This window comes from Pagrus pagrus (assembly GCF_965226575.1).
Source record: "Pagrus pagrus genome assembly, chromosome: 12".
In the NCBI taxonomy this organism is placed as follows: Eukaryota; Metazoa; Chordata; class Actinopteri; order Spariformes; family Sparidae; genus Pagrus; species Pagrus pagrus.
In genome coordinates this window covers 18890730-18914546 of record NC_140196.1, presented here as the reverse complement: position 1 = coordinate 18914546, position 23817 = coordinate 18890730, and the positions used below count along the sequence as shown (strand labels likewise).

Sequence of the window (23817 nt, the reverse complement as noted above, 5' to 3'; positions counted from 1 at the left end):
TATTTTGCTAAGGAGGGGGATGCATTTTCGTAATTTCACCAACACGGGAGATATGTTTAGATAATTTTGCTTACAAGGGGGATGCATTTTGGTTATTTTACAAAGGAGGAGGATGCATTTTGTTTATTTTGCTAAGAAGGGGGATGCATTTTGGTTAATTTATGAAGGAAGGGGATGCATTGGGAGGAGGATGCATTTTGTTTATTTTATGAAGGAGGGGATGCATTTTGGTTATTTTACAAAGGAGGAGGATGCATTTTGTTTATTTTGCTAAGAAGGGGGATGCATTTTGGTTATTTTATGAAGGGGATGCATTGGGAGGAGGATGCATTTTGTTTATTTTGCTAAGAAGGGGGATGCATTTTGGTTAATTTATGAAGGAAGGGGATGCATTGGGAGGAGGATGCATTTTGTTTATTTTGCTAAGAAGGGGGATGCATTTTGGTTATTTTATGAAGGAGGGGGATGCATTTTAGTAATTTCACCAAAAAGGGGGATATGTTTTGGTAATTTTGCTAACAAGGGGATGACAGCTGCCTTCTGCATTTGAATGACTCTAACTTTTACCAAAGTAATATTTCAACATTTTGTATCTTTACTTTGACTCAGACTTGTGAGTACTTTACAGCACCATTAACAGAGTCTGATAAAGGTGCACAGGAGCTGCAGTCCTAAATGGGCTGTAGTATGACTGTGAAGAAGTGTTTTTAGGCCATGACTTCTCCTCCGGGACAATATTTCATTAATCCTGAAAACTGGCAGACCTGTGAGATCCAGTTTGCGGTGATGCACACATGCAGCCTGATTGGCTGCAGGCAGGTTGACACAGTTTCCCCGCCTCACCGCCTCCCCATGCAGCTGTAGCGGGTGTTGCTCGGAGCCTGTAGAGCCAGCAGGTGGTACTCTACTGTCCGGCTGTTGAACGCGAGCCGCCGGCTGGATGAGGAGCAGAGAGCCCTGACACCACCACCACCACCACCACCAGAACCAGAACCAGCACCACCAGCAGCAGGACGTGCAGGCTTGCTGCTTCTCTGGTCGGAGATGGACACACACGGGACCGCGGTCACATCTGTCACCGAGGTCAGCAGCTCTGCCTCCTGCGGGTTGTGACTCTCCGGGGTCCGCAGAGGTGATCGGTAAACTCCGGTGGCCGAGCCGGGGCAGGACGGGACGGGACGGACAGTGTGCAGGCTGCAGCAGGGCTGTGTGCGGTGCCTTGCAGTGAAAAAGCTCCCCCCCTGGAGAATAAAGCATCTGGTAGCTGAGACTGAAAGAAAGAGGAGAGCAGGACAGCAACAGCAGCTCCAGCGAGGAATTACCGTCTGACTCACCGAGGGTTTTACACCGACATGGGGTAAGTGTGGCTGGGTTGTGTTGCATTGACTTAATTAGGCTCAAAGTGAGAATTGAGAGCACAGAGTTTGTTTTTTGATGGACCAAACACTTGTGAGGTTAATGGACGCACTGCTTCAACTCTCTTTGTCTGTAGAAAAGAAGCCTCAGTCACCTTGTAAGATGTATCCTCACCACAGAGAAAGGTAAGATCCTTTTCACCCTCAGTGTGGACATTTACTGGCTGTTGTCCCTACATGACAGCCACTACACACAAACTAAGACATTCAATCAATTCAGTTTTAATGCAGGAACAAGGTAAAGTCAGCCTTAACTTGATGAAAGTCAACCCATCGTTTAAAACAGCTGTGATGCTGGCACATCTGGAGCTAGAAGGGTCATTGTAAGATATGATGAATCTGTTAAATTAAGGCGATCGTCTTCTGTAATGTTTTCCCCTCAGAGTCTTCAGATTATTTGATCCATAATTCTCAGCAGTGACTCTGCTTTGGCTGCTTTTATTGTGGTTGTGGCAAAGAAAGGACCCAGGAGGATCATAGGAGCCATTCGTGTATGAAAGTGCTCATTTCTTCACAATTAAGGCAACACTCTTTGGTCGGATTTGTAAAATGTGTGCGTAATAGCGACAGGAAATCACATATTGTTGAAACTGCTGTCTTCTAGATTGATTATTTATATCATCGATTCAGAAATCAGTCTTTTCCAATGCTCCCAAAGGGAGACAGCAAAGCAGCTTGTGGATGCTGTTAGATTGTGGGAGGAATTAGTGGGGTTATTCATCCTGAGGTGCAGCCTCTGACCTCCATCCAGGCTTTGTTATGCTCAGACACCCCCATTAAGCCCTGCAGGCCACATCCATCTGCTGAGGATGAAGGTCGAGCAGCTGAACATCCTTGAGAAGTGAGAGTGTTGACCAGCTAACAAGCATACACAGAGAAACTTGAGCACACACACACACACACACACACACACACACACACACACAGTTTTACACTACCAGAGCGTGTCTCAACAACAATTTTCACACACAGAAAAGTGTTGATACACACACACGCATGCCGCCAACAGTCCTCAAATCATGTGGCCTTGATTCTGTGACGTCAATAAGATGGTTGTAGGTGATCAGTGAAGTGAGTGACGCCTTATTGTGCATCTTGTATGTTGTTCAGCACCAACACCAAACAGTTAATCAAGGCAGTAATCAACAGAATAATTGATGATGTAATTAATTGTAAGTCAGAGCCCTATTTGTGTGAATAAATAGTTGTGAGTTGTGTCATTCATACATTGCGGCGTGTAAACCCACCAGCATCTGAAGCAAATTGATTCATATTATCTGAATGGCCAACATACAGTTAAATGTCCCAGGAGATCTTAAACAATGGAAATGGAATAAAATATAAACACTTATTCTTTAACACTTATTTTTTAAAATGTCAAAATGTCAAAAACAAAGTCTCATACATCATACTCACAGTCAAACGGCGGCCATTTTCCTCTAATGTCACATGCAAGTCGAAATGTCTAAATGAAAATGTAGGAAATCTGACAAGTTGTTATTTCACCACTACCTTATTGATCAGCAGTTGAAAAGATGGTGGATAGTGAAAATCTGGAGCCATTTTTTAAGGTGAAATAACATATTTTATAACCTGTTAGCTAACGCTAGCTTTCTAGCTAACATTACTGTTTGATTACATCGAGTGTGTTTCCCTCCCGGGCTGAGATTAATGTGTCCTAGACATGTGTTGAAATTTAAGAATAATTTACGCCTTTCCCATCGTAGTTGTTGCTTTATTGGGAGCAACAACTCCTTAACCAAAACAGCTGGTGCTTTGCGGTCAGTTAGACGGTGGCTGAATGCTAATGTTAGCTGTTGTCTACAGGTAGCTAACAGGATATAAAATATGTTGTTTTATCTTGAAATATGGCTCAATGTCCCTCCAGATTTTAACTATCCATTATCTTTTCAGTTGTTGATCAATCAGGAAGCTGTCTAGTTATAATAATTTGATTCCCCATGTTTACCCAGCTGTACAATGTTTGGGCGTCCCACTCTGCAAGTGTTGTCAGAGGAAAATGGCGACCATGTGACGGTCTGTTCTCTGTAGTAAATTGTTGTATTTTTGCGTGGCTATGACTCTGTGACAATAACATTCCAGAAATAAGCCACTTGAGGGGCATGAAGTATTAAAAGGCAGGGAAGGTCCAACAAAAGATGCTGTTAAACTGCATTATGGGAGTTGTAGGATTCTGTTTATTTGAAGCTTGGCTCATACTAGGAGGTAAAAGTCAGGATATCTTGACTTTTGCTCCATCAGATAAGATCATTTTTGTTTTAATGCAACTTTACGTGAGTGCGAAGGAGTGGCTTTAAGTTCAGTGTTTTGGCGTAAAGAATTAATTGTTTGTCCGCTTGCCCTCTTCTTCACTGGTACCAGATGGTTGATAGCACTGTCTACATAAACAATGAGCTTTACTGGGAGCAACAGCTCCTTAACCAAAGCTCTATATCCGATTCTTCTTCTATGACAGTTGAAACTAGAGCATGAATCTCACCCAGACTGCTCTCATCCCGGTGTCTTGTCCCAGTCAGACCTCAGATCAGTGTATCAGTATTTGCAGCGGCGGATCCACCGACAACAGGGAGGATTAGTGTGTGATGAGAAGGAGAATTATAGTGCTGGTTATAATCAGACTGGCGTGGGTCAGCCGTCCAAATGCCACCGTTCATAACATCTTTACAGTCAGTTTTTGAAGCCATGTTATGTTTCTTTTTCATCATCGTCTCTTACGGTGAGAAACACACAGAGAGACCATTACTGGATTTGTGTGTCACTAATGGGGTCAGATATAAATGTGCGATGACTGGCCAAAATACTACATTTCTACTGGGAACAGCCACTGCAACATACAATGCTGCATAGAAACAGAAGTGTCCTGGTTTTTACCACTTTGACGTTTCTTTTAGGCAAAGTTTTGATGAGAGGGAGAAAGTGATGAACAGCAGCATCTCTTTGTGTCTTTTATTACGGTCTACAGTGTTAATATTGTCTGCACCGAAAAACATCAGGATCTGGTTTATAATCTGTCTGCTTTGATTTAAAGACATTTCAGAGGAAAAGGGGTTCACAGTGAACGCCTCAGTCCCTGCGTGCCATATACTGTATGATGGGATGGACGGTGAGATCAGGTTGTTTGGCATTGATCTCTGACCCTGTCAGTGATTTCTTCTGTTGTAGGTTTATTTGTGTTGTTAGTTGCGTTAGCAGAGTGGCTGCAGGGCAAAACTATAGTTCCATCTGCTTCAGTTGTACTTTGAGTTTAGTGCTAGTTAGCAAATGTTAGCATGCTAACAGGCCAAAGTAAGTATGGTGAATGTGATAAACATGACAACTATCATGTGAGCATTGTCATTGTGAGCAGGTTAGCATGCTGATGTTAGCATTTACTACAAAGCTCAACCAAAGAACAGCCTTCCAGGGTCTCTAGCATGCCTTTAAACTCTTATCTTGGTTAGCTTGGTTTTACGTTAGCGTGCGCACTAGAGACTTCCACCAGGATGATCGGCTAACTAACTAAACGGGGCTCCGCCTCCAATGCTGTGTCCGTGTTTGATATACCGTCCTTGGGTTGCAGAGTCTGCCATGCTGCACCACCATGTCTCTACAGCAGCCCAGAATGGACAAACCAAACACTGATTCTAGGGAGGGCCTTTCATGCTTTTTTTGTTATTAGCAACAACTGTAGGGAAGGGTGAGACGAGGGGTGGTCAGTTGGTTGCAGTCTTCAACCTCACTGTTAGATCCTACACACTGGACCTTTACACCAACAGTCAGCATCAACTTTAGTGACTTTTATATTTAGTTTGACACATAACTTTTAGTTTCAGATTTCATACTTTATTCTCTGTCAATAATACACCATGCTGTAAATGTACTGACTGGACTTGGGAGTTAAACAGTGAGAAAGACAGTCTTAGTATTCATACCGCATGACAGTGGCTGAACCACCTCCCAACACTACGGACTTTGTTGCTTTGATATATTTACCTCGTATCCAGGATACATCTCTGCAAATACTGGCAGGAGCAGAGCAGAGCGGAGGGTGGAGGGTGAGCGACTCGGGAGAGGGTTCAGAGGGTTTTCAGTCAGCATCATTTGCCAGCTAACTCACAGCCCTGTATGGCTGGTGAATGACGCAGGAAAAGTGTGGGAGAAAGCCAAAGGATGATTCCAACATCTGTCCCTAGATGGCAGAGAGACAGATGGAGATGTACCATTATGAAAACAATGAAGGATTTTCTTTTTACACACGGGGGAAGTTGCATGACAATTGGATTTTAATGGAAGTCTTTTTTAAAAACACATTTTACTCCATGCAAGAAGCTTTTTGTCTTGTTTAAATACAATCAGTTACTTTAAAACCATTATTAATAGACTGTGGGACAGTTTGCATTCAGACCAGATCCCATCGTCACCCTCTCTTTCAGGGAGCAGCCGATCTTCAGCGCCCGGGCCCATGTTTTCCAGATCGACCCAAACACCAAGAGGAACTGGATACCCGCCAGCAAACATGCCGTCACCGTGTCCTTCTTCTATGATGCCAATCGCAACGTCTACCGCATCATCAGTGTGGGCGGGACCAAGGTGAGGCGGAGGAAACTGGTAATAATGGCGATAATATTATCAGTATAAAATCAGTTTCAGTAGATTTTATATCCAGAATTTAAAAAATCTTGTCTGTTTCTGAAGGAGGCTCGGTTTGATTGCAGTGAAGATGTCGACCTTGGCATCAAAAGAGGTTTTTCAGTATTCTTAACAAAGCCACAGCAGCTTCACATTGATTTTCCTCTTCAATAACCGTCCTCCTACCAGAAAATCTGTAAGGTTAAGACACATGTAGTGAACCAAATCATAGTGGCTGTCAACAACCCAGCCGCCAGAGTGTCCGTCTTGCAGGCTTGTGGATTTAGATTACGACGAAGAGGCCACATCCATCACTGGGGAGGGGCGGGGGGTCTATCTGATCTCTTCTTAGCACCTCTGCTCTGACCCACATTTCTGCCTCCCATAAGGCTGTGCGGGGTGGCAGTCGGTCGCTCGGCAGCCCAATCCTGCCAGGACTGGTGTGTGGCTCTGGAATAATCTTTACTACTGCTGCTAATGTCCAACATGTTATGTCAAACATGTTCGGCAGTGCAGAAATGCAGAGCGTAGGATTCATGTAATCGTTTGTTGGAAGGCAGAGGACCAAAAAGCTTCCTCCTAAGCTGCCGTTGCCCTGCAATTCTGGGATTTTAAATCAGTTCCATTATTGTAAGGCAGGAGATGACGTAAAAAGGTTTAAAAATAGGTCTGCTTTAATATGTTTTTTTCTCGTGCGCTCAGGGGGAGAGAGGTGGCTTCGGCCAGTCCCCTGTGAGTCAGGTCATGAACCTGCTGGATGTGCTATGTTTGTGCATCTTTACTGCCTCTGCTCTGAATCTGCTTTGAACAATAAGCACTTGAGATGTGGCAGAGCTTTCTTTTTTTTCCTCATTTTCCCAAAAAAAAAAAAACACAGACAAAAGAACAAATATGTCTCAAGGGATAAAGTGCTTGAAAATCTCTGGAAAGTTAATGCATCTCAAATGTCACAGATGATTTCCTGTTTTCCAGCCAGCATGTGAAGCATGAAGTATCTCAGTGTTGACAAGGTTTATGTTGGTGCTGTGTTCAAATAATGATACAATGATAAGTTTAAATGAGACATATTATGCTCATTTTCAGGTTAATAATACTGTCCAGTGCTGCAGGGCTGTGTTCCCCCTCTGTCTGAAACGCTCTGTTGTAGCTCCTGTCTTTTTAATACCTCCTCCTGAAAACCCAGTCTGCTCTGATTGGTCGCCTTGCACACGCCTGAGCAAGTTCCACTAACAACAACAGAGCAGCTTCGCCAAATAAATTCTTACATGCCAAACTAGCTACTAGGCATAAATGATGCAAATGTGTGACATGGTGACGTAGTGTTCTGTCAAGAAGTCACAGAATTAAAGGCGGGACTACTGACGAGGCGTTTCAGGAGCAGTGTTTTCTGTGGGAGAAGTGTGTTTGGAGCTTGACCCAATATGAGGACTTCAAATAGTGTATATCAATCTGACACATTTATTTCTTTCTGTCTCTCTTGTGACTCCACCAGCTTTGTGAAAGTGCAATAGATGACTAAATCACTGGAGTACTCTTTAAAGTACAATTTATTAAGTGGTTTTACTCATCATAGTTCATCTATTTATTATCTTTTGCACCTTAATTGTTTTCCTGCACAAAAATAAGAAGGTAATCAATAACACTGCTTAATCATTTCATGTTATTAGTTTTGCCTGTTTCTTTGATCTTCAGCTGAACTTTCTGCTTTGTTCACATTACGCCTGAATCATGTTATCTCTGCATGCGCAGGCAATCATCAACTGCACGGTTACACCCAGCATGACATTTACCAAGACGTCCCAGAAGTTTGGACAGTGGGCGGACAGCAGGGCCAACACTGTGTATGGTCTCGGTTTTGCAACAGAGCAACAGCTGCATCAGGTAAACTAACCCAAAGTCAACAGAGGTTAAAGCTCTGAAGAAATGTATTTCCAGAGGCTTAGCAGCGCTGCATTATTAATGTTTCATTACCTGAATCAGTTCATCACCTGTCCTCTTTTGAAAAGTTCTCAGACAAGTTTAGGGAGGTGAAAGATGCAGCTCGTCTGGCACGAGAAAAGTCGCAGGATAAAGAACTGGCCAACACTGCGCTCACCATCGCTGCCCCTCAGGTGAGCTTTATTCTGTCAGAGAAAAAAAAATGTGAACGTGAAAGTAGAGCAGACCTCTGCAGGTATCAGGCAGGATGAGTAAATGTGCAAAGTTTGTCATGATCTACAGAAATATCCAGTGATGAGTTTTGGGCATTTTTGGGGAGACACTCCGAGCAGAGGCCAAGGTTAGATGAATGCACCTCTGCAGCTATTAGACGGGACCACTGTGATTAAATCAAAGGAAGGATGGAGAGTGAGAGAGAGAAAAGAAAGGCAGGAGAAAGATGAGCTGGGTCACTTGTCTCGGAGGGAAGAGAAACAGAGGGAAACTAGGACGATGGTAAAATTATCCCGTGCCGCTCAGCAGTGCATCCGCATTTTATACCTACTGCTACAGAGAGGCCTCAACAAGGTAGTGATGAAAATGTAGTCAGCTCAGGACCTTTTCTGATCAATAGAGTATAATTACCCATCAGTTACATCTGCTTGGTCATGAGGAACATGCCCATTTCCTTTTAATTCTACGGCTGAACAGATTCCAAGTGATGTCGCTCACTCCACGTCTTCATCGATTTAATGAACACACCAGAGCAGCCAAAGCTCGAGAAAATTGCCAACTGCGTGAATTAATTGTAGTCAATCCTTGCTAAGTAGTGCTGCGCTGCATAACCGATCACACAGCTAAGTGTGCTTGTGGTTGTGATGTGTTTGAAAAGGTCATTGTGTATGTAGAGCTTTGTGATGACATGTTTCTTTGTCCGTTTTACCCACCTGATGGATTTCCTCTCTAGTTCTCCCAGGTGAGTCTGCCGTTGTTGTGTTTTTTGGCATGACACAAAAAAGAAAATCTCTGGAAGTAATTTAAAGCACAAGAAATGCTGATACCAGCCCGCTCCCCAGGATAAAATGCTGCTGCAAACCACTGATATGTTCACATTTGTACGTGTCATAGGCTATGCACTATACTGACATTTGTACAATAAGTGTTGTATCATGTTCACCTTACATGTCCAAGACCTGACTGTCATATCAACATTCATAAGCGCGACACTGCTGGCTTTTTTTAAGGAGTCACTCGGACCATTTTCAGCTCTGTTTGTGCCAACTAAAGCAAGTTCTTAAAGCAAAAACAGGATCTTTTCCTAACATTCACCAAGTGGTTTGGGTGCCTAAACCTAACCAGACTGTGAGGACAGCATTGTTACAAGATAGCATTGAAAGTTGAACATAAAGAAGTAAAGTTACAACATAAAGAAAGTTTCAACATACCCGTGGTTTGCAGAAATGTACATCGCCAACATTTATTCTGGCGACTGGGTTGGCTAGTCTTTCTTTTCCTTTCTGCCTGTCCATGAACTTTGTATTCATTTATACCTGCTGTGATGGGCTTATAGCTCTTTACTTTATCTATCTCAGTAAAACTGCTTACCAGGAAGTACTCAGATCCTTCAGTAAAACTACTTATACCACAGACTCTGTAAATATCAAAAGTCCTGCATGAAATGTTTCTTCAGAAAATGTACGACGTGTAAATGTACCAACTGTTACACTATCATGTATTACATCATTAGATTATTGGTAGTCATGCATAAATTTAAAAGCAGGATTTTACTGCTGTAGCTGATTGAGGCGGAGCTCATGTTGAACTATTTTGGTATGGGATGGCAATTTAGGATTATTTTCATTAAGTATTAATCTGCTGATTATTTTCAATAAGTGATTAATTATCTAATTTGATAAATTTCAGAATATACTGAGAAATACTGTCCAGGGCCCAAAGCATCACATTCACAACTCCAAACCTCAAAACTAATAAAGAATAAATGTCAATAATTACATTTCTTGAATAATTCTGAATAATCTGTGTGTTGTTGTAATGCAGTGTGTGTGTCTGTGTGTGTTTATTAGTGGAGTCCATTTACTGATGTGTTTCTCAGGACCTCTCGGATGAACTCCAGTCTCCACCGGTGATGTGTGTGAACGGGCCGGAGGACAAGCTGTTCCGCAGCCAGAGCGCCGACATCACCCTGTCCTCTGAGAAGGAGCGCATTAAGAAGATGCTCTCTGAAGGGTGACTGAGATATGCACACACACACACACACACAAAAAATACACAAACACACACATCGACAGAGTGAAAGATATCAGAAAAACTTTCTTCTTCTTGTTCTGAGTCCAATCTCAGCTTCTGTTCAAACACTTCAATGCGTTGATAAGAATCCCTTTGTGAAATGCTTGTTTTCTGTCGGTGTTAAGAATCTGGTTTCAATTTGGTGGCTGTGAGTTTACTAGTTCTGTAAAAATCTTACACTGTAGACTCAAGAGTTTCCTCTCTGTTCTGCTCTCCTGCACACAAAGCTCAAACTTGATGACTGATCTGAAACAAGATCAAAAACCAAAGTTAACCCTTCACTTTATCCAGTGCTCACAAAGGGAGTGTATCTATGTTCCCAGGGTCCCGTGTACTCAGGGTCCTATCTTTTCTTTTCTATCTTTTATGTGATTTCTTGTCAGGTTAGTCAGAATAATAACAGTCTGACTCCCCAGATGTAGACTGTGGGTGTAAGCCTGCCTGTGAGTGCCTGTTTCAGGTGCCATTCTTCACATTTCTGCTATCTGTGCATTAGCCTTGTCAAAATCCCCGTTTCTACTTGAAACAACAACCTCTGAGCTAGCAACCAACACGCTAACAGTGGCGAGTTAACCTAGCCCTAGCCTGCTAATGCTAATGGTATGAACCTAAACAAGCTACAACTGTTGCCTTTTCTTTTGCAGAAAATTACCCACTTTTACAACAGGGGCAAAACAAGTTCCCCTATCGTTAGTTAGCGCCACCCATCATTGTGATGATGATGCTGGTTTGGAAAATAAAACATGCTTTTGGAGACAGTAATTCCAACATCACATCTTAAATTCACACATTTACTACAGATTTTGTTTGATCACTGCTGTTAATGTCACTCGAGCAGGTAATCCATTACCTTCAACTCCAACCTTCCCAGCCGTGTTCACCGAGTATTAACATGGTTCTCATTTATTTGGGTTAATTACAGTTTGACGTCATTCAATTTGTTCGGCTTTCTAGGAACTGAAGAGTCCATTATTGAGCCGTTGACTAATGCATAACACCAAGTAAGGCTTGGCTTGTGCACATCTCCTCATCCAGTCCTTTGAGCCACCCACAGTGCTTTTATATCGTACAGTTCAGTTATTACGACAGGAAGCTGCTCCTGAGTGGTTACTATGGTAAACTGTTGCCATGGAACAGCCTCAAGATTTCTAGATGTAGAGAGGCGGCGCAAAGCTGAAGCATCAGGGATGAAGAGAGAGTCTGGTCTTTTCTGAAGATTGCATCAAAACTGATTGAAATAACCATTTAATGATTAATATGTCTATAATAAGCTGGGTAGAGGCTTGTTTTACTTAAAATGAATGTATAATATTTTGGGATTATATATAATATATATATTGTAAATGCAGTCTCAAGTACATGAAAGAAGACTCTATATACCAAATACACTTGCCAGTCAACTTGTTAAAAGATCACGTCCATTGTCTTCTACTTATTTGTTCCCCGATGTTTACAAATTACAAATCTGATGATCCACACAGTAAGAGACATGTCACTACTTTAATTCCCCTAAAAAAAAAGTAGTCTTTCAATGTCACATTCAGTCTTTTGATGAAGACGACTTGAATACAACCCTTCCGGGATTAGAGGATTACTGTGGGAACAGTTTGATCCTGTTGTTTGCTCTCTGAGCATTTTAATGAGAGTATCTTTGCTTTGTTATAAGACCTGTGAAATGACCTTCAGTCTGGGCAGTAGGAGTGATGCTGCAGGCTGCAGTCCTCTGTGTAGCTTTTTTTAACACTGTAGTAGTGGCTCGCTGCCTGTGTTAACCAGGCCAACACTGCTGCGTATTGCAGTGTTTTAGTACTGTACTCTGATTAAAACAGTTAAGCAGTTAGGGTTAGGGGCTTTCTAGTCTACCAACTACTCAAAACATTTGTCACGTTCTACAAACAGAGACAAAGACACTTCGTCGTGTAGCTGGGGGCATCTGGGAATCAAACCCACGATCGAACCACCGACCATCTGCGTAACAGACGACCTGCTTTACCTCCTGAGCCACAGCCGCCCCAGTTCATTCTTGACTTTTGAAAAAAAAGTCTGTGTTCTGGAGCTTTCCATCGTGTCATCTTCATCAGCAGATGGAGTTCGTCCAGTTATCGTTTGAATTGTAATTGTAATTGTAATTTTTTTCAGACCCACTTTAAATACTTCTCATCCACTTGAGCTCAAAATGTGTAGAATAAGCACATAAAGTGGATTATAGTGAAGCACCGGTTGTGAAATTCTGGGCCGATAACGATGTTTAGAATAACAATTTGGCCAATCGCCCGTTTTTGTTTTTATTTATTGCATCTTTTGTGCCAAGGAAACAAAGAAATCTTCATTCTGAAAAATAACTGGACCGTTTTAAAGTCATTCAGCCCTTCATTACACTTTTGTTTGAAAGAGCACAAATACAATCATTCAAATTCATGAAACGACTTTTAATATAAACTTCTTCCACATGAAAAAGAATATTTCTTTTAAACTTACTCCTTCAGAGGCCTTTTTATCCTGCTATAAAACTACCTACTTATTGATAAGAATTTTTAAGTACTTACTTACATAATCTAATAAACTGATGGCACAGGAACGTGTCAGTACATATCAACCGATATATCAGTGCATCCCAAGCATATTATCACAGGGCTTGTATGTACAGTATTCTAACATCTAATTTGTGTCACTGCGTTTCTGTCTTTCAGGTCTATTTGTGAGATGAACCTGGAAGCCGAGCTCTTCACTCTGCAGGACAGCAACTCCAAACTGGTGGCAGCTTTGCATGAGGCCAATGCTAATGTGGAGCAGTGGAAGAAACAGCTGGCAGCGTACCAGGAGGAGACGGAGAGGCTGAGAGACCAGGTGAGCCTCGACTGTGTTCAGTGTGACTCTCAGGTGCGGAGGGCGCTCAGCTTGAACACTGAACATCGAGCCTTTTTAGAAGCATGAATTCAAATGTCCATCTTCAAAACAACTAGAAAACAACAACCGTAGAGTTACTCAGAGCAACATGAAGCTGAACTCCTTCATTAGTAGGTTACAGAATATCTGTCCTCCAGCAGTGTGAGGATGTAGGAGAGCGCTGCTGCTCTCACATCCTCCTCATACACTCCTACTTCTAAATTTAAAGGTGATTAAATATGTCTTGTCACATATTAAATTAGCTTTACTTTGAAATAACTACATGGGTGCTTAATCTAGAGTGTCATTTTTAGAAACCAGATGGTTTAGAGCTGCTTTTTGTTAGAACGGCAGAAAGAAGGTGACTTACTTTAATCTCAGTTATGTAAATTATATATTTAATTGTTATCTAAAGGTTTTTGTGTGTGTTTGATAACGTTGTATGTTTTTGGGTGGAAAGAGATGGATTTCCATCAACAAGATTTTTTATTATTTCTTCAGGTGGTTCATTTTTACGTTGCTATCCTACATAACCTGTCCTGTAGATATAATAAAACTCCCCCTTAAGAGTATTTTTAGCCGTGTTATAGTGTCGAGCCTGTCCAGGAAGTACCCTGCCTCTAACTCAGTGACCAGGATGAGCGGCTTAGTTTGATGGATGGATTAGCTGTGACATAAATCTCTTAGTGGGAAATTTGACCTCAAAGCTACATATTTCATGTTTCACAGTAACATCTTTACAGTTCTCCTCCTGTAGAATCGGACGTGTTCAAAGATGAGACATCACTGCCTCAAGCTTCACCCAAAAATAAAGAAATCAGTCTTTTTCGCTCTCTTTTTATTTTTATTAGTTATTTAATAGTCAGTTGGTGAAGTGGGTGCGTGAGCTTGTCCGCTCGTCAAGGGTTTAATTTACGTCTTATCGATTCAGTTTGGGATTCTGGCTTCCGGAGACCTGGATTTCTGGACGAGCCGTATGGAGACATTTGTTTTTGTTTTTTTACGTTTTAAAACAACTCCTCCTTCAGTTGTTCAGGAGAATGTTTTGCTGTGAAGTTCCAGAAATGTTTTGTGAACTACCAAACTTCACTTGACTTTCCGTCGGCATGAGGCTGAGTAGGTTATAACTGAATTTTCATCTTTTGGTGAACTCATCCTTTAATGAGAAGTTAAACCAGGCCCAAAAAACCCTTCATGCGTTATCACGTCAACCTCAGAAAAGTGGCTGTTCTCTCTCGTGGCTTCTGAAGTCCTTCATGTGCAGACGAGTCCTTGTTCACTGTGTAGTAACCTGCAGGGCAGACGCTGATGGGTGAGGTCGCACCTAATTATCAGTGCTGGAGTTGCGAACTAAGGTCGTCGCTAAAGTGAAGCCTTGTTCAAACAAGAGCGAGGTGATGGGAGGTTCTCTGCTGAGGGAGGCCAGGCTGTTTCTGATTGGCTCGTCGTTTTCTTACACATTTCCTCGGTTTTGCAGGTACAGCTTTTAGTCAGGCTGGTAACACCCTTCATAGCTCCTTACGTGATTTGTGCTGCAGGCGCTTTCCCTCCGAGGCTTTAATCAAGGCGTCCTTTGCAGGTTGAACTGGTTCAACCACACCACGGTGAATGTCCCATTTCACCACAAGGGAGTTTGGTCTAAATACGCCGAGCCTCAGGAGGGTTTCACACTTAAATTACCTCTCAGGTTCCAGTGGATGCAGATGCCCTCCATCTCCTCGCTCGTCAATAAAAGGTGTTTTCACTTTTGCTGGGGGCCGATCCCCCTGAGAACGACCTCGCCTCAGGCTCACAATTACAAACCTCTGATTCAGTGCTTTAATACCTTGATCCCTTTCCATTATAGTCCCGCTTTACAGTATCGATCACTGCTTTTGAATTCTCCCCCACTTGTCTGGTATTTAGAAACAGTTCACATCCACACCAACAAATGATTCAAACAAGTGAGAGCCCCGTCTCTGTCTCCTTTGGACCGATCTCGTTCCCTCTATCTGAAGAAGGGGACCAGGTGGCTGAAAATGGTTCACGTCTCTGGGGTGGTGTGAGAGGGAGAGGGGTTTGTAGGACAGCAATATCCTACTTTCAATGCCCCAGTTAGGAAAAAATGAAAAATCACCAGAGGGAGCTGGCATCCACTCGTTTCTTTTTTTTCTTCTTCTTTCTAACACTTCTCCTCGTCTCAACCATACATGGTTTAAAATAATCCAGCCTGTCTCCGTCAGACACGGGGGCATTTTTAGAGGTGTCCTTCTGTTTTTTTTTGTTTTTTTTCCCAATTCATGAGGCCCAAATGACAGTGCAGCATGGTTTTCGTTCCTGTTTACTTGATAAAGGTGACATAAGTCATTCATCTGCCTCCTGATGAATCCTAGTTGTAGATGAAGTTATAACATGTTTTAAGTTGTAGTTTCAGTTATAAAAAACCAAGAAACTGAAGCCTCTAGAGTGGTCGTCTTTGTAGATCAGTATGTTTTTCACATTTTAAGTGTGTTACATCACAGATGTTGTCCTAAAGAAGCTTTCATGAATTACAGAAATACAGCATTTACATTTTGAATGTTTTGTTGAAACATGCTTTAAATCAGACGTAGTTGACGATGACTTTTAACTTCAGCATTGATCTCCACATTGTAGGTTACATATATTACATATTATTAATTAAAAAGTAAAAAAGTAAAAAAATACATCATACAAACGTATCACATTATGACAAGAATCTTCCCTTTATATAAGAATTTACTATTTATCTTGTTATAAAATGAAATGTTTCGCGTCATAACCAGAAAACATAACCTGAAAATATCTTCTTAAAACAGGAAGACATGTTATTACGACAATAAACTTTTACATCATAACTGATCCAATCTTCCTTTTTCTGGCGTGGCAGTAACATCTTTCTGTACCAACGTGAACTTTTCCAAACTTTAAAGTCAAAGAGAGCAGATGCTCTGTTGCCCCTCATTTAAAGTGGAGCTCTGGAAACATCCTGCAGACACGTGGTTAGATGACCTGAGAGACTTTTGGCTACTATGTGGGCACACATTTAATATAATTGTCAATTAGGTCTTAATTTATAAGAATACTGAGTGCTGTGGGGATATGAGAGAGACCATGTCCCATATGCTGAACGTGATTTAATTCTGTGTGTGTGTTGTAAGGTGGCTGAACTAGAGGCCCACGGAGGCCACGGACCCAGTGACCTGCTGAAGGACGAGCTGACCCAGTCCCTGGAGGAGCTGGAGGCCCTGCTGAAGGCCAAAGACGAGGTTGGTACTTTCATTGTACTGTTATTGTATTATTGAACCTGGAGTCAAAGGTGGAACACAGTGATGCTAATCACAGGTTTTATTCTTTTCCAGGAAATCCACATTTTGCAGAGCAAGAAATCAGAGTACCACGAGATGGAACACGAGAAGAACGAGGCCATCCACAGACTACGGGTAGGAGTGAGATTATTACTGTAACGTGTAGGGACGCAAATAAAACAATTTCTTTAATTGATAGCCGACTGCCTTCACAATCAATTATAAATTATTCATTAGTAATATATGAAATGTATGTGTAAACTGTCTTAACCACTGACACGATCTGTGTTTGAGTTAAAAGAACAGATAAAGTTCCTTGAATGATATCCGACCCATACTCAGACTACTGAGTGGCTACAATGTTCTAATATAGGTTCAAATAACTGGTTATTTAAATGAAATACATTTTCTCACTCTTAAGAAAGTATTTTGTATTTTATTCTGATATATTTGATTAGCGAGTATTTGTAACAAGATACATTCTGATGTATTTGTGCTCGTCTCTGATTGTCCGTTAATGCATTTGAAATGGGTTAAATTCTTTACAGCAATTAATCAATCAGTGGTAAATCATTAACATCCCTGGTGACGTGGTCTGCTTTTTACGAGCAGTAATATTTAAAATGATAGAACAGAGCCTTAGTTGACTTTTTATTTATATTTATTATTTTTATTATATTATTTCCCTCGTTTGTTGTCTCCCTTTGCCCCCGTCTTCTCTGCAGGAGACGGAGATGCGCAATTCAGAGTTGGAGCGTCGTATCCAGAACTCAGAGCAGAACCTGAATAACACTCTGGAGGATCGGGACCGCATGGACTCTGAGATCCAGAGGGCCATCGAAATTCTGGACATCAAGATCTTTGACCTTAATGACCTCCGCCAGAGCCTGGTCAAACTCATCGACAAATAAGAGGGAAGAAACTGGGGGGAAGTCCAACCGGAGAGAGACGGAACAGATGACAGGGTTGTATTTTGTCGAAACAAAACAAAAATGGAGCTGGTCCCTCGTCAAGCACAAGAACCACCTCGGCTGCAGGAAGGTTTCTCCATGTCTGTGTTGCAGCAGCGGCTGCGCTGTCCTCAACAACATACTGTAGGTGTTGGCCTAAGCAGCAGCAGCATTTACATGGTCTCGCTCGTCCAATCTAATGTAACGCTTCACGATGCTTTCAAGGGTATCATTCAATGCAATAAACCAATTTTAAGGTAAGTGCTTCACAGTGCTAGACATTTAATATTGATAAGTGGTGCTTGTAGTTTTTCATAAGTAGGACTTTTGTACATGAAATGGCGATGCATTGTCAAGAATTATAAGAGGCCTTGTTTTTGTTTGTTTTTTTCAACTGAGGGGTGATTTTAAATCATCTTTAGAACAAAATGAGTCCATGCAATCAGAGAAAGGGACGGCACATTCAGTGGATAGAAAAAAAGCAAACTTTTAAGAGATTTGCCTGCATACAACATCATTATTACTGAATTCACAGTTTGATTTATGCAGCGATAAACTTGTGTAGCTCCACATGCATATTAATACAGCAGCTTTAATGTGTGAAGTGAAGGAGAGAGGGGTTCTAGTTGGTGCTTTTCCACAGGAATAAGCAACGCCATGTACTCAAAGTCTGTGAAATAGTGCGCTTATAGTGTTTTATGTTTGGATAAGGTTTGGACACACACTTAACCTTCAACATTAGATCTGAATATTGACACCAAAGATCAAATGTTAAGAGCAGAGTCATTGATAAGCAGCAGCTCACCTGTTATTACTTCTTCACTTAAGCGCGTAAGGAACCTTTAAATCTAAGATAAAAAGTACATTTTAGCAGATAAGATACATGCAGTAACTACATTTAGGATAAGTAAGATTTAAGTTAATAATGCTACAGTTATTAAGTAAGCAGGAGGACTAAAAGTCATCACTTAGTGTTACAGATAAGTTAAACTGGCCCAGTCTGAATAGTCATCCTGTGCTTCATCTCTTAACAGACTTATTTAAGACGCATTCAAGGAAATCTACGCGACAGTTTCTGCCTTCGGTCATTTTTCAACACATTAGGTTTAGCTGTGGACAATATGCCATACGCCTTCATGGAGTCTTTTATCACAGACTGGATTGTTTCACATAATATATAATGGTATGTTTGTATTATTTTTTCAAGCCTTATTGCTCTGTTGTAAGGGTGGTCGTCGAGAGTCATGCCAGCTCTGCGTCTAAAACTTTGAGCTGTTGTCGTGACAGTTTGGAAATAAAAGCAAAGAATACAGTCAGTCATTGTAATGGATTTCTTTCTTGTGTTTATTTTATCTCCTTTGTGGGCCTTCTGGTTTGAGAACGTTATTTCTACCATAGTATTAATCCTCAAGATTCAGCCAGTGAATGAAACTGATTCATATTCAAGGTTCAAGGTGAGTTATTTGTCATTATACAACACTGGGTTGTAACCAAAATGTAATTTCCATCGTAGGACACGTATACTGTCTTATAGGCTGTAAACATAAATACATACAGTATATAGACAAACATGTATACACCCACAGCAGCCACAAGACGGTGATAACATGGTCGGCAACACGTACTTGAGTTGATTTGAGTCCATGTCACAGTGACTCCAGTCCACATCTCTGGGTTTTATTAGGCAGCTTGAGTAACTGCTTAAATGCGAACATGACATTCCTGCAAAAGAACGCCTGCTTTGTCTCTGACCCAATTTTTTGTTTCAAAACTTGCTGGATTGTCTCCTAATATGTTAATGAGCATCTTTATGACTATACACCCCCCTTTATTGTAAATAGTTACTGGAAAACCTTAAAGGATATACACTGTTAAAAAAATAATTTAATGGTGGAAGGTCATGCTGTTCATCCGTTGCAGATTTTTAATGCTCGTTGCTCTCAGCTTTCCTCCAAATAAAGAAGAGGAAAAAAATGACATTTTTAAAAAAGTTGTAGATGTTTTGAAAAATAAGACGTCAAAGTTTGAATTGTCTGTTTTTTTAACTGTTTGAGATCCCATTAACTTCTCTGACACAGCTGACAGTGACCCTGTCATCACATCAAGGGACAAAAAGTATTGATTAATAATTCTAAATCATCTTTAAAATCAATACAGCCCATGGACACCATCCTCTACCATCTACGATTCTGGTTTTATAATGTGAAAGACAATAATCATGTTTAAACTCGACTACAGTTTGGCTGGAATGTTTTGGTCACATGTAGCTACTGTATCAACAGAACAAGTCCAAAAACCTGGAAAATATTCTCAGGAGACTGCAAGTGAGAAACCGTCTGTTTATTGATCAACCATGGTTGTCAAAATGTCTTATTGACAATATTGATTATTGATTCCAGTTGTCTACTTCAGCTTCTTCTTGGGTCTGATGTTACTGTTGTGTCCGCACTTCCTCTTGCGGCAGTTTACAGCACGGGGGTGTAAACGAGCGTAGCACCTGACATGAGAGGAGCAAACTGAAAATAACCAACATCATCCAGTGATTCTGGTCAGAGAAAGTGTCCATAGCGATGGTTACATGGACAAAATTTCTTCAAAGACGACTGAAATCATTCTGATTAGAGATTCCAACATGGCTGCTGAATAAATTGATCCGATACGATGTGCGTTTACATGCCCTTTAAGCATCTGCTTAAAACAATTCTACATAAATCTGCAATCCAAATCAACAGCCAGATGTCTGGAAGTGACTGCTGTATGTGACAGTGTACTGTGTTTGTATACATACTTGCGGCAGATCATCTTGTCGCAGTTGAACTTCTGGGCCAGCAGTCTCATAGAGGGCTCGATGATGCCGCCTCTCAGACGCAGCACGAGGTGGAGGGTGGACTCTGAGGGAGGACAGAAATAATCGACAGCGGCTCCACTTTGAAACATTAGTGATCGTTCAGCAGGTCGGGAGTTTTACCTACCCTTCTGGATGTTGTAGTCGGACAGGGTGCGTCCATCCTCGAGCTGTTTTCCAGCAAAGATGAGACGCTGCTGATCAGGTGGAATACCTTGAAACAAAACAGTCACAACTGTGAGCTGTAGCAAGACGTGGAAAATCTTTTACAGCTGCCATTCAAATTGTGTCCCTGCAGTTGATAGAGCGTCACCCATACCTGTTTGACTTTGATGTGGGTGACATCGACATCGAATTCAATACTGCTGATATCAACTAACCCTGCCTTCATTTACATGTATATCTTATGCAACTGCTCTTACATGAAATGGATAGAATAACAGTCTTAATCACATTTTTATTTAGTGTGATAAGTTAAAAAGACCATGTGAGTATGATTTGATGAGCATTATAATAAAGAAAGAGGCAGATTACAGACTGATGGGACTTAGAAATATGACGCAGTGTATGAATATAAATTACATTACATACAATCAGGTAAAGTGTTTTGAAATTAATGTTTATGAGCTATGAGATATGTAGAGATAGTTGTCGTACAACACTGATGTTAAATGGTTTCCTCTCAGGCAACACAAAGTACCAGGTTGTGTTTAAATTTAATATAAAAATATATTTAAATACTGCACCATCTTTGGGTTGTTTACATACTGTTTATTCACAGTGGTGGAACTTAACTTACTATACGTAAATATTAATTTTGAGGTACTTGTACTGCATGAATGTCCATTTCCTGCTACGTACTAATATTCCACTACATTTATTTGATAACTTTACTTACTTGTCACTTTGCAGTCTTAGATTATAAATACAAAATATAGATTAACTAATACATTACAATGCATTACCCAGACGTATACAGAATAAAATACTTAGAATTAGCTCCACCTTTGAAGCTGCGACATAAAAGTGACTAACTCATTAATGTATAAATAATTATAATACAATAATAGAATATATATTTTGAAATGGATCATTCTGTACTTTCACTTTTGGTACTTTTAAGTATTTTTCATGCTAATACTTATTACTTTTAATTACATAAGATTATGTAAATGCATGACTTACACTGTATTCTTACACTGTGGTATTGCTACTTTTACTCAGGTAAAAAAATCTGAGTACTTCCTCCACCATTGTTTATTCATTTAAATGTTGAAATTGCAACATTACTCTGTCATCTATTTAATGACACATGTATGGACAGAGAAAAGAAAAAGTGAGAATATAGGAAGAGATGAGAGATCAATCAAATGACGTATTAAACAACACACACCATCACCTTGTTATTGGTCTATAGCACAAATTATCAAAGTATAATAGTACCTTCTTTGTCTTGGATTTTGGCTTTGACATTCTCAATAGTGTCACTGGGCTCCACCTCGAGGGTGATGGTTTTACCCGTCAGTGTTTTCACAAAAATCTGCATTCTTGTTCACTAAAAAGAAGACAGACACTACAAACACATAGAAATCACACTAAAACCCACATGAGGAAAACTCTTGAAACATGCTGCTAGGACTTCTCCTGTAATTTTAATAAGCAAGTTACTTCCTCATATTTGTAATTAACCATCCAGTTGCCTGTATTTTTTTATATGCCACTATTTTCGGCAAAGACATGTACACACAGTGTGAAAGGTGAAATAAACCAGTCTAATACAGCCCAAACACGTCATCCTCCATAAGTTAAACCAACTTTAACGAATAAAAACTATCGTTTTGTAAGTTATAAAACCTGCACTTACATCGAGATCATTCACCAGCAGTGAGGCAGGAGGCAAAAGAGGGACGTGTTGAGCCCAGTCCTGTCTTCAAGAAGGGGAACAAGCTCATCCAGTTTTTTGTATCTGCTCAGCCAACACATCTGCACAGTAACAGTCGATCGCAGGTGCTGGCATGTTGTAGATTTATTAGCGGGAACAATCTGATGTGTTTATATCAGACACGGTCAGACGGCTGCTCTCGTAAACAAAAGAACTGTAGTAACAACAACACTGTAATAAAATGGAGAAAAAAAAGCATAAATATTTGTCGTCCCTGGGTGGGCTCGAACCACCAACCTTTCGGTTAACAGCCGAACGCGCTAACCGATTGCGCCACAGAGACAACCATACATACCTTATACACATTAACAAATTTAAAATACAATATGTAACTGTTTTGTACGACACAGCCGGGAAAACTGTCACAGGTGCATAGCGCCCCCTTGTGGTTGCTACGCTACAACGAAACTTAACTTAAGCGCATGCATTTATCTTTTTAACCGCTAGGTGGCTAATCATAAACGAATTTTAACAGGACTAAAATGTAATTTAAGATAAAAGCCTACGAAAAAGTACAAGAAGAGAGGTATTATGGAGGTAACGCTAACGGTTAACTTACCGTTAAGTATCTCTTACAGGTGACCTCAAGTTAAACGGTGAACTGTCTGTCTAACAGCTAGCTTAGTGTGGCCGATTAATGTAGTTCACTGCGGCCAAGTTGAGCGCTGCGACACGCTGATGTGCTCAGTATTTAGCACAGTATCGATTAGCGCCAGTTAACATAATACTTTTTAATGAACCAATAAATGAAAATGTTGCAGATGTAAAAACTATAATTAACAAATTAAGGGGTTGAGGACATGTTTCGGTTCTTCAAGCTAGTCCAAGACGTTAGCTAACACTATCATTAGCAAGGTGGAAAGGGGTTCGGGACATGTAGCTTGTCTTAGCTAGCATGTTAAAAGCTAGGTGAATAAAGAGTGGTGTTTTTTTCACATCAAATATAACTAATAGTAAAATCAAACTCACTTTCGACTAAGACGCCAGCACATGAAAACCCCAGATAACTCCGCAGGTTGACTGGTTGGAGCCGTGCGCAAAAGTGATCACGTGTTTGATTGACAGGTGCAGCTCCACCTTAATTCATGTCGTGAAGGTCAATGTAATCAAACAAACAGTACAGGTGTAGCACACTGGAGAAGGGCCTGGCTTTTAACTTCAGATACTGTTTTTCAAACAGTTTTTCAAAAGTCTAAGGAAGTACATATCACAAATTTGCAGCAAACATACCCTGTTAGCTGTCTTGCTGCTAAGTTTACAGATGTTGGTATGTCCTGTATCTTTTGTAAACAAAGTATAGAAACAATCTCACCTTTTTTTTTTTTGACTGAAATATCCCCCACATTCTGGAGAGACCTAGAGTCTCTTTTTTTTGAGCCTGCTAATTTTGTCTACTCTCTTAACCTTAAATGTGTTATTATAATAATCCAGATGATAGCACTGTTGAATTTGTGATCAGCTTCATCATTGTATATGCAAAATTCTTTAAATTATTTTCTCTGGATCACATCCCAAATTTTCACTTTTCCTTTTGGAACTAAACTCACTACTTAAATCACTTAGGTTAATAAATTAATTCTAATTGAGTCATTTATGAGTCATTTTAAACCTCTGTTAAATG

At 40.7% G+C, this 23817-nt stretch overlaps 2 protein-coding genes across 3 annotated transcripts; one reads left to right on the top strand and one right to left on the bottom strand.

Moving 5' to 3' along the window:
• Nucleotides 1–830: 830 nt before the first annotated feature.
• On the top strand, nt 831–18725 carry LOC311267026 (homer protein homolog 3). Of its 2 annotated transcripts, none has more exons than XM_084369815.1 (10): nt 831–1357; nt 1493–1541; nt 5849–6005; nt 7794–7925; nt 8051–8155; nt 10096–10208; nt 12959–13115; nt 16313–16420; nt 16514–16594; nt 17185–18725. In XM_084369815.1, the coding sequence occupies exons 2-10, from the start codon at nt 1519–1521 to the stop codon at nt 17368–17370; spliced, it is 1062 nt and encodes a 353-aa protein (XP_084225941.1). In that variant the 5' UTR covers nt 831–1357; nt 1493–1518; the 3' UTR covers nt 17371–18725. The 2 variants fall into 2 exon arrangements, with proteins under 2 accessions (XP_084225941.1, XP_084225940.1); XM_084369814.1 differs by having other exon boundaries at nt 832–1357; nt 10075–10208.
• Nucleotides 18726–19734: 1009 nt separating this feature from the next.
• On the bottom strand, nt 19735–23365 carry LOC311266253 (ubiquitin-ribosomal protein eL40 fusion protein-like). Its single transcript, XM_084368538.1, has 6 exons — nt 23166–23365; nt 22119–22367; nt 21698–21827; nt 20382–20468; nt 20198–20300; nt 19735–19906 (listed from the first exon to the last, which is right to left on the bottom strand). Exons 3-6 carry the CDS (start codon nt 21798–21800, stop codon nt 19813–19815), a joined length of 387 nt encoding a protein of 128 aa, XP_084224664.1. The 5' UTR covers nt 21801–21827; nt 22119–22367; nt 23166–23365; the 3' UTR covers nt 19735–19812.
• Nucleotides 23366–23817: the final 452 nt, after the last annotated feature.

What these genes read in the sequence shown, in the direction of transcription:
- LOC311266253 (XM_084368538.1), bottom strand. Translation starts at nt 21,800, where the DNA reads ATGCAGATTTTTGTGAAAACACTGACGGGTAAAACCATCACCCTCGAG. An exon ending in CAAAATCCAAGACAAAGAAG is followed by an intron (nt 20,469 to 21,697) that starts GTACTATTATAC and finishes TTTTGTTTCAAG; the next exon opens with GTATTCCACCTGATCAGCAG. An exon ending in GACAAGATGATCTGCCGCAA is followed by an intron (nt 19,907 to 20,197) that starts GTATGTATACAA and finishes CTCTCATGTCAG; the next exon opens with GTGCTACGCTCGTTTACACC.
- LOC311267026 (XM_084369814.1), top strand. Translation starts at nt 1,519, where the DNA reads ATGTATCCTCACCACAGAGAAAG. An exon ending in CAGAGCAACAGCTGCATCAG is followed by an intron (nt 7,926 to 8,050) that starts GTAAACTAACCC and finishes TCTTTTGAAAAG; the next exon opens with TTCTCAGACAAGTTTAGGGA. An exon ending in CGGAGAGGCTGAGAGACCAG is followed by an intron (nt 13,116 to 16,312) that starts GTGAGCCTCGAC and finishes GTGTGTTGTAAG; the next exon opens with GTGGCTGAACTAGAGGCCCA.